Source organism: Conger conger, chromosome 16, assembly GCF_963514075.1.
Source record: "Conger conger chromosome 16, fConCon1.1, whole genome shotgun sequence".
Classification (NCBI taxonomy): domain Eukaryota; kingdom Metazoa; phylum Chordata; class Actinopteri; order Anguilliformes; family Congridae; genus Conger; species Conger conger.
In genome coordinates, this window is record NC_083775.1 from 22,620,736 (window position 1) to 22,631,588 (window position 10,853).

At 39.0% G+C, this 10,853-nt stretch overlaps 1 protein-coding gene across 1 annotated transcript in view; it reads right to left on the reverse strand.

Moving 5' to 3' along the window:
• LOC133113940 (transmembrane protein 114) overlaps positions 1-10,812 on the reverse strand; it is a 33,099-nt gene extending 22,287 nt beyond the window's left edge. Inside the window, exons 1-2 of the mRNA XM_061223100.1 lie at positions 10,635-10,812; positions 10,451-10,528 (exon numbers count right to left, since the gene is read on the reverse strand). Of these exons, the coding sequence (XP_061079084.1) occupies positions 10,451-10,528; positions 10,635-10,812 (256 nt within the window). The remainder of the gene's footprint in view (positions 1-10,450; positions 10,529-10,634) is intronic.
• Between the last annotated feature and the right edge of the window lie 41 nt (positions 10,813-10,853).

Genomic DNA, 10,853 nt, shown 5'->3' on the forward strand with positions numbered 1-10,853 from the left:
TTTTACATTACAAGGAGGTAAATGTTAAAATAGCACACCATGAGCAGACTTATGCATTCTATTAAAAGAGCATTTAATAGCAAGCCAAGTTAACTTGATATGATGACTAAAAATGTGTGCATCTCTGTTTTTGTTTCAGGCAGTATTTAACCTTTACACTAAAATCCTTTATATCATTTCTCTTATTTTTATTGGCAGGTTTCAGAGGTGAGCACCCTTTATTGACATTGCTGACCGTTCAAAAGCGGTCTTGCAATGTCTTATCTTACAATTACCACTATTACATCCCTGGTAAGCCTGTTCCCCCTCTGTCTACAAATAGAATTGGTATGTCTGGTGCAAAGACCAATTTAATATAATAAAACTTTCAAGATTTAATAAAGTGTATTGCTTCAGTATAACACAGTGGTTCCACCCCTGGGACTTTTAAAGCTTTATTATACAAAGAAGTAATTGTTTTAATCACTACATCAGAGGTTTGGCTTCATACTGTTCTACAGCAGGAGATATGTGAATGAGTAAATCATGGTGTGCACATATAATTGTGCTGAGTTTTTGGGAACATAGTATCATAAGTTTAAAACAATTTCAGTTGGTTTTTACTGTTTTATAAATAGTTCTAATATACTTCCAGTATAAAATTTGAGATTAGAGTCTAAGATCATACCCAGAAATATGAATTAATTGACCTCCTCAATTTCCTCACTCTGTATTTTTTTGGTATTTTTCTGTTTGCGATGGTTTGTTTATTGAGAAGTGCATTGAGCATTGAGTTTTTTTCCACATTGAGCGTGAAATGATTTTGTTGTAACCACTGAGACGCCTTTAATATGAGTTGTTATAAATCTAGCTGATGTATAGAGCACTATGTTGTAATAAAGTTGACAACCAGCCCCATAGCAACTTTCAGGTAAGTCATTAATATAACTACTATGAGAGCAATGATTGATCCTTGTGGACTGCATATATGACATATATGAGTAGGTTTAAAGGATGACTTTTCAGAACCAGTCTGAACAAACTGCTCTCTAGATTGTAAAAATGAGGCCACCCATCTTGAGGCCTGCATTGAGAAATTGCTGAACTTAGACACATGAATGTAATGGTTTACAATGTCAAATGCCTTTTTCAGGTAAAGAAACACTGCTGCCAAGAAATAATTCCTGCACCAGAATGCTGTTTCTGTTGAACAGATCTTCACCTAAAACCAAATTGTAAAAGTTGTTTAGGCTCAACTGTTCTGCCACTGCTGTTTCAAGTAATTTAGATAGGACAGGAAGAATATAAATTGGGCAGTAATTTAATACTAAATCAGTGTCACCAGATTTAAATATACAGTAGGTGTGATAACAGAGTCTGGGAAAGTACATGATTTTATGGAAAGATTATGAACACAAGCGTCATCTTAATTGGCTGGTCGAACTGTTTCAACTTTATTTGGCTTTAGAAAAACAGCACCAAAGAAGTGGATTTCTTATGCCTTGCTAAATATTATAAAGCACCAAACCAGTGATAACACACAAGTGTCTCACCAAGCATCCAAGCATTGTATCCTTCAATGCAAACTGTAATCAGTAATCGTATGTGTATGTATTTAGAATGTATTTTAAATAGGTTACTGTCTATACTTAATGTACACCAATGTTTTAACATTCGGCTACTCCCTGCTTCCTAACACCACTGGTCTGGGAATGTTGTTAGTAGGCTGCTGTATTGATCATACTAATCAGGCTAAACTGGCCAATGCATTAGATGGCTCTTTCAGGAGCAACAGACATTGTCCATTGTTGCGTTGTATGTAAGTCTCCCTGGATGTGACTCTCTGCTCTGTAAAGGTAATCAGCCACGTCAGCTGTACAGTAACCTACTATCTTAGGTAGGCAGATGAGATGTTCCTTCTTCAGCTGCAGGATGAGGTTCTGTGATCTCCTACGTGGCATTTGTCAACCGAAAATAGCTCTGTTCCACTTTTTGGTAACAGTGTCGTTCAATTTTAATTCACGACTTCAAGTTAGTCTATTGTCTATCAATTAAAAGCTTAGTTTCATAACTTCTACTAACATCAGCCATCAAGCAATTGTCCCCCACCCAATGAAATGGTGGATAACAGTACATGTGGGTGGTGGTGGACAACATGTTTACCATTTGCGTATTTGTGCATTTCTCAACTAGCCCTGTCACCAACTTAATCAAATCATTGTAACATCTGCTCACATCATTTGAAGGTCATCATTTGTGAGCGCTTCTGTCACCTCATTACAGATTACACATTGGACCACATACTGTACCAACTGTGGCCATTTACATGTCTGTGGATCTCGTTGTTTAAGTCATGATCAGATTGTGAATACGTGTTGATCAGAAGGAACTTATCGAGTTTTCATTCTGTACTGGTGGCGTAACAAAAACCGAAACCCAGCTGAAAAGAGGTGCAGCCAATATGATCTGGAGGATGCGCTTTCCAGGTGTGCCAGCTCATTTAACATTAAGACATAATGTACTTAATTAATTGGGCGATATACTTAATCAACATTAATAAGTCATCCAAATGAGGCACTCTCCCCTGAGGGGAAGGCCCTGGGTGAGGGTGATTTTCTGCGGAGCAGCACAATGATTTTCTGGGCCCTAGCATTGCCACACGGTGAGATTTATTCCATTAAGCTGACCTATATTCCGCTCCACGCCTGACGTTCAACTGAAATCTGTGCGTGAATTGACTACAAATACTGTAGATAACTCTATTACTTACCTGGGTTGAACTTGCAACTGATATTGGCAAATTGGCAAATTACCTTGGCTACCATTTATTTTTGTATATTCTACAAACTAGTAAAAACAGCATTTCCTCTCTGAAATGTCAGCATTGCCTTCCTGTAATTATGTTTGTTTTCTCTGTTGAGTGTGGCTGGTATGTTTCCCAATGTGGATAACAGACTGCTGTATCCTTTCCTCCTTTTGTTATTCTTTTTCAAAATGTCAGGCTGTGGGCTATATTGCATAAGTAACCCTGAAATATACACTCAGTGAAAACTTTATTAAGTACTTAACTTGTATTTTTGTTTTGTAATGAGACTTTATTAAATATTAGCTTGTTTTAAGTTGCTGTTTAAATTGTTACTGTTTAACTGTTTAAATTTACATTATCTTACCCCATTGGCAACTCTCTCATGTCATTGGCAATATTTTATTTTATTTTTCTTAGCAAAAAGTAACAGGAATCTAAATATAATACTAAAATACTTGAGACTGACCTGGGGTGGCCAGCAGCCCTTGGTCTGAGGACCTGGGGGCCCTCCTGTTGGTGTCAGGCAAAGTAGCTGGCTAATGTAGGCAGGTGCCTGACCACGCAGTGCCCTATATGCAATAAGAATTTTAAGATCTGTCCTCATTTGACGGGAAGCCAGTGTAGCGAGGCTAATGTGGTGTAATGTGGGACCATCTCTTGGATCTCATTAGTAGCCTAGCAGCAGCAGTCTAAACCACTTGTACTGTAGATGGACCAGAAAGGATGTAGTGAGGCATGTGTAAACAATATTGCGGTAGCCCGGGCACGAGGATGCAGCGGATGACACATAATTTCCAACAGAGACTGAAAAACCCTTACTGTATCTGAGAGGTATGAGACAAACCAATCCAGGACAGTCCTAGCAATATATTTCCAAGACATTTATAAGCTGTTTACTTTTTGAAGGATCTGGGAAGTAAAAGGCAATTTGGAAATTGGCCTATACTTCTTGGTCAAGGTTAGGTTGCAATGCACAGTGCCTACAGGAAGAGGATGTCCGAGCATAAGCTTTTTATGTTTATTTCTTTGTGTGTGTACATTTACAGATTTACAGGTTTTACTTTTCTTTTTTCAAATAGTTGGGAATGAACAAGGCTTGCAGGGACAGAATGAGTTAACTTGGATTGCCAAGGAGGTCAGTAGTTCTGTGAAAATTTGGTTCTCTAGTGATTTTAATTGCCATATAACTATGTGTATATTATATATAATGTTTCCTGACATACAGTGCACTCCATACTGTTTGGGACATAGACCCATCATTTATTTATTAGCCTCTGTACTCCACACTTTCCAAGATTTGTAATAAAAAGAATCGCATGCGGTTAAAGGGCATTTTTATACATTTTTGGTTTCACCATGTAGAAATGACAGCAATGTTTATACATAGTCCCCCCCCCCCTTTCTGCTGAAGCTGTAAATTATTGTGATACAGTATGGAACACATTTGTTGGCTAAATGGCTTTAAGTCATAAGGGGCCAAGGTGTCAAATGAGTCTCAAATCACTGTGTTGCTGCCAGATATGCAGTAAATACAATAATAAGTGTTTCTCCTGACAATTTTTCCTGTTGAACTCAATGGAAACAATATTCAAATCAGCTAGGGAAACACTCAAACGTTCCAGCCAATTGTCTGTGTCTGCTTCCTTGCAGGGTACCTGACGACCACTGGCACAAGCATAGTTAGGACTCACTTCCAAAGCTGTGTCACTGCACTAAGGACTAAGGACTAGTTTCAGCTTCTAGCCTAGTGGCTAAGGTGCTTGACTGGGACCTGGAAGGTGAGGTTGGTGGTTCAGGCCCCACTGCAGCCACATTAAGATCCGCACAGCTGTTGGGCCCTTGAGCAAGGATCTTAACACCACATTTCTCCAGGGGGGGATTGGTGAGGAATGCTCTCAAAATGGATTCCATTACTTTTGACATTTATGCCCACTTGGATGTTATGATTTGTTTCATACAACTATGATTGATGGCAGCTGTGGTATTTCAACCTGCACAAATTAGTGGCATACACTAGAGTACAGGATTTATTTCTTATGTTTATCCTACCTCCCCTGCTCTGCAACCCACTGAGCCCAGCATGCCTCCTGGATACTGTCAGTTAGAGGAGAAAATGCGCCCTCTAGAGGCAGGATCTTGAGGTGCAGGTGGGCTCACCCAAGTGTGAAAGAGCCTCTTCAGTCACAGAGGTTGTACATGACCAGTAGTGAGAGGGCTCTAAACACATAGCATCTCCAACTGATTCTCTGTCATAGCCACGGTCAGACTGGCCCTCTGAAAATTGCATTCACATTTCCCCCTCTCCCCCAGTTCGCAGTCTCCCCCCTGGTCTGTGATTTTGATCTTCTCCAAAAATTCTACCCTGGTCATATAGCTCCTATTGAGGGCAGTTGAGACTGGTCTGAGGGAGTTAATAAATTAAAATATAAACATGTCATCGTAGTGCTTTTCCAAACAATACTTTCAGATCACTGTTACGCCCAAAACCAAAACAAATTATGGGGAATGCACAGTGTGCAAACACACACAAACAAAATGGCTGGCAGAAAGTCAGAGAACTCTTTGATCCACACAACTGGCTCATTGATTTAGAGAGGATCTAACTCTGTATATAAAAAAACATAAGAATGGCATTTGACCCCTAACAGTTGAATGCCACTAAGATGTGTAAGCCTAGTGCCCCATGACCCATTTCAAATCCAGACTGTACCAGTACCCAAAATAGGATATCCCTCATCACTATTAACCTAGTGACCATGTGTAGCATACATTTATGAACTGTAATGTAATTTAGAGATTGGCTACATCAGTGTTTCCCAGCCCTCTGCTCTTTAATGACTACTGATGGCTCTTCAGTCTTACGTTTACAAAAAATCTTAGAAGAAAGTATTTCAATACATTTAATTTGCAACATTGTCGGCAGTATTCTTCATTTCCAAATTCCCAAAAGTCACATCAATGTATGACGCCCCCCACCTCCAATAATAACAACTGAATTAATCTCATAGCACACCAGACTGCAACTTCAAACTCCCTATTGCAGTGCAAAAACTAGTTTAGCATGAATTAAAATAGCAAAACAGACTGCTCAGAGAAACTACTTCCACACCAATACAAGTTGAAAGAGCAACCTAAATTGAAAAAATTAAACCGTATACTGAGAGAAATGGTCAAAAATTGCCTATTCAACGCTGTTTCCTAAAACCAAGACTTAGTTTGTCAGCCTTGCAATGGACAAAAGCCTGGATATATAAACGACACACCACAACTGTACGTCTTTATAAAAGCAATAAGTTTGTAACGTCAAGACAGGTTGACGTTACCGAACACCTGCTCAACATGGTTCCCCTGGAAATGGAACGACAGGTGTCAAAATAAAAAATGCTGTACTGAAAAATGTAAAAGTTTTTAAAATCACAGCAACCACAACAGATGTGTGCCGCTGATGCTTGCTATGATTTCAGTAAAAGGGGCACAGAAAAACAAAGCGGTAGCTGGGAATATTTTCTCATACCATTGCATTGTGCATCAACAAGCCTTGGCCTGCCAAGTTAAAGTGCCTGAATGATGTGATGGCCAATGAAATATAAGTGATTCATTATATCAGGGCTCATGCAAGAAACAACCTGAATTTGAAATTATTATGTGAAGTGTTTATCACTCATTACGGGGAATTCGTGTTTCACAACCAGATTAGATGGCTATATAACAGATTTTGTGCTGGTACATTTCATGGAGGTGCTTGAACCTTTGTTGTCGGCTACAAGATTTTCTTCTTTGGATGGCAGTGAATGGTTGCTTTTTGTATCCTTCCTGTCCGACATTACGCAGCACCTGAATTAACTTCATCTCAAGATGAAAGACTGAACATGAGCATTTTCTGACAGAGTGGATGTACTCCAACAAAGTGCCAGCCACAGGGATTGCCCATTCTTCCTGAACATGCAGAAAGTGTGGTCATTGCCTCCTCCTGTCAGTCACAATTCTGTGACGTGCTAACTGAGCTCAAGCAAAACTCTGAAGAAAGAATCAATCATTTCAAGGAGAAAGGCCATGTTTTTACTACTTGAGCAAACCCCTTTCCTGAAAAATTGAGCAAAATAAGCAACTAACTTGGAATTGCAGAGCTTCAAATTTTCAAAGTTGAAGGGTGAACTTCAGTGTCAGTTCCGGATCAAAGATGTTGTGGGCTTTTGGAAATTGGTGAGACATTTGCTAAATACCAGTGTGAAGCAACATTCTCTGCACACTCAAGAATCAAATTTACGCGTTACAAAATAGATTGAGGGCTCATTCCATTCACTTATTTCATCCGTCCTTGTCTCCGTGTTCCTCGTCAGACTGGAAATCAATTGAGGCCCGCCATCTTTAAGAATATTCCAACCCGTTAAATGTTCCTTGAAGGGGCCAGGAGCTATGAGGCTCCTCAAGAATTCTTGAGCAAGGAAACTTGATTCCATCCTTTGCAGACATATTTTTTTGGAATGCGTGACATATAAACGATCGACCTCTCCCCATCTGCCATGTCTGTATTGACGTGGCTTCAGACTGATGTTGAGAGCAATGTTTTCTCAAATTCTCAATCCTTACTCATTTTATTTAATTTCAGGGACAGGACATAAATACATAAACAAGTCAACAGAAAAAATTACTATGCATATCTGTATAACAAAACACAATTTACAAGTTTCAAGAAAAATGATGTAATTGGATCGAAGCAGTATGTGTACAGTACAGTATGTGTGTCTGGTAACAACCCTTTCCTGACAAAAAAGTATAGTAGGATTGAAAGTGTATCTATAAATCTAGTCTCTCTGAAAATTTGTTGGTGGTATGGATTTTTATTTATTTTATTTTATTTTATTTTATCAGATATGGGCTGTCTGTTGCTGTTACGGGTTTTTGCCAGTCTGATATTGACTGTTAAGCACTTTGTGATCAGCACTTGGAAGCAATTCACTTGCCAAATGAAAGCTTTTAGTTATCATTGGCATTATAACCACAAGGTAAAACATTTTTACATTTATTGCACTATACAGTGGGGTGCAAACATGGGGGCAACCCCGGTTTAAATGTCTGTTACAATTAATCTGTATGTGATCAATAGCAAATCAGAACTCTAAATGGTACAGAGTTAAACATGAGACCTTTCTGCAAATTTTAAAGCAAGATTGCTTTTTATTTTGCAAAGGTTTGGGAACCCTTTTCGATTATTCTTTGTTACTTTTAAAAAAGATGATTACAAAGGCCCAGACCCAGGTCATTTACTCGATAGGGCTTCAATGAGTCAGGTGAATATAATTCCAGGGCTGAACTTTTTATTCTGAAGTAACTCCATGCCTTCTAACATATCCAACTGCAGTGGCTATTCTGTCTGGTGGTAACAACCATGGCTTGCTCTTAACAGAATGAAGAATGAAGATGGTTCATTTCCACAAAGAGAAGGCTACAAAAACTCTCTCAATCTTTCAAACTATCTATTTCCTCTGTCAGAAACCTTATTAGAAAATTGAAGGTAAATGGAACAGTTGAAATCAAGGCAAGGTCTAGAAGAACAAGGAAGATTTCAGACAGAATGACCCGAGACCTGGTGAGAAATGCTCTGAGGAACCCACACATCACTGCAAAAGAGCTGGAAATAAGAGTAGGAAACACAGGTCTAGCTGTTCCAGGAAGAAAGGGGGAAAATTGAAAGACTCTCAGCTGGCTACAGGAAGCATTTATAAGCTGTTATAGTAGTCCCCGAGGAAAAGTTACAAAGCACTAACTGACAGGGTTCTCAAACTTTTGCACAGGACCTTGTAAAATGTTCTTTAAAATGTGAAGAAATGTGTCATGTTAAACGTACTATTTAAAGGTCAGGTTCACTCAGATATTAATTATAAAATTCGAATGGCTTTTTGACCAGGGGTGCCCTCATTTTCGGACAGTACAGTACATCATGCTTTTAATTCCTTAATAACATATTAAAAGTAGTCTTATTGTAAAATAATGGTTCGATGGAGGAAAAGGATGTTTTAGAAATGTAGCTCTTGTAAATATACACTCGCTGAGCACTTTATTAGGTAGGTGTCCACTTAGAGGTTTGTGCGTTGTGTGTTCAGACATGCTCTTCTGCATACCCCTGTAACATGTGGTTATTTGTGTTACTGTCACCTTCTTGTCAGCTTTGACCAGCCTGGCCCTTCTCCTTTAACCTCTCTAAGCATCAAAGCATTTTTGCCTGCAGAGCTGTTGCTTAATGAGAATCCCAGGATATCAGCCGTTTCTGAGATACTCAAACCTTTTCTGCATTTAGTTGCTGCCACATTATATTTGCATTAACTAGCTGTTGTACTGGTCGGTGAGTGTATTTCTGTATTTATGTGGCTCTTGAGCTGGCTAGATTGAGTACCACTGGGATGGATAGATAGATAGATGACATTGCATTATGTCATGCAAAAACATACACATCAAGATAAAAATCTAATGACCAGCTTGACTGATGTATAAAAAATTACATCAACTCCTCAGCAGTTAGAACAATTGACACTGGCTTTACAACACGTTAACATCATACAATACTGCCATTATTGGCCACAATCAGGAATTTAAGCACAGAAAAAACATTATATTCATAGACATTTTTTTTTTTCAATTTGGTAGCCAATTGTACCCCGTCTGATTCAATTAGAGCTAGTATTAGACGCACCACACCCTGTCCCTCGGAGAGCGACACACCTTCTTCAAGCCTTCTCATCTCATGCTCGTCTTCCGGGAATTCAAGGCGCCCGAGGTGATTTTTGTTGTGCCGCGATCTACTAACCCTGCCAAGTCCCTCCCTCTGGAGCAGCGAGCCAATTTATGAGCCGGCCAAGCTTGGCTTTTTGCAGGACCGGGAATCGAACCCCGGTCCCCGGTGTGCAACTGCAGTGAACTGCAACCGCAAGTCCGCTGCGTCTTAGCCTGTTGCGCCACCACGGCCCAATGCCATTTATTTTAACAACAAGAAAGACCTGACATTGGTGAAATGTGCCTATTCATAACAGACAAATGACCATACAGACTTGTTTGTGTTAGGGTTTTTTTTAGCTCATCCTACTGATTTTAAATTGTAATTATATCAGCTATCATATCTAACAATGAACTTGGAACTGAAAAGATTTGTCCTCAACGCACAACATAAAGTTCAGTGGTCCACTGCCAAATCTATCTGCTTATTAATACTACAGCAGTAATAATATCTAGCTCTAGGTGTTCTAGCTCACACCTGCACACACTTATACAGTGACAAATATAATTAGCAAAATAATATAGATGCAATATAATAACACACTTACTAGTTGAACTCTTGTGATTCAAGCCATTGGTCCATACAATATTCAACCCAATACATCCATGGTCTAATTTGCTCTATTAAACAGCCACCCAACAGGGCCATCCTAAATACAGCTGTCTCTGTTTTTTGAACACGTCTTTACAAATGGTTTAGTCTTTACAAATGGTTTAGCCTTGCATTTCCACAGAATCTTGACCATTATTGTCATGAAGCATTCATTTGAAAGAATGATATGCATGTGTGTTTGTGTTTTATACTACTAACACTGCTACAATTATTATTTTAATAATAATAGTCATAATTACCAATATCATGCTTATCATAACAGAAGCATTCAAAGTTCTTACTTAGAAGTTGTCTCTGAGAATCTGTGAAGTTCTTCCCACCCCCAAATGGATTTACAAATGGCCAGCACTGGTTTTGGGCTGCAAAGGAATAACAATTGAAAGTAACCGACTCAAACCCTTGACAATTAAAGTCATACCCACGCAAGAAACTTATAATATTGAAAATCCAAATAAAGTAACTCACAGTTACACGTTCTCCACAGTCCTGAATGTGAGCTTAGGTGGATAGAAGAGTTGTGCTCCAACTTGGACGCGTCAATAATGTACCAAAAATCGGTTCCGATAGCCATAACAAGAAACGCAAAGCTCAAGACCCCGACGACAGATACAAAAACAGCCAAAGCACTCAGAGTAGGTTTCATTTTTGCAGTGAAGACAGGAATGAATTATATTAGCCTATTGT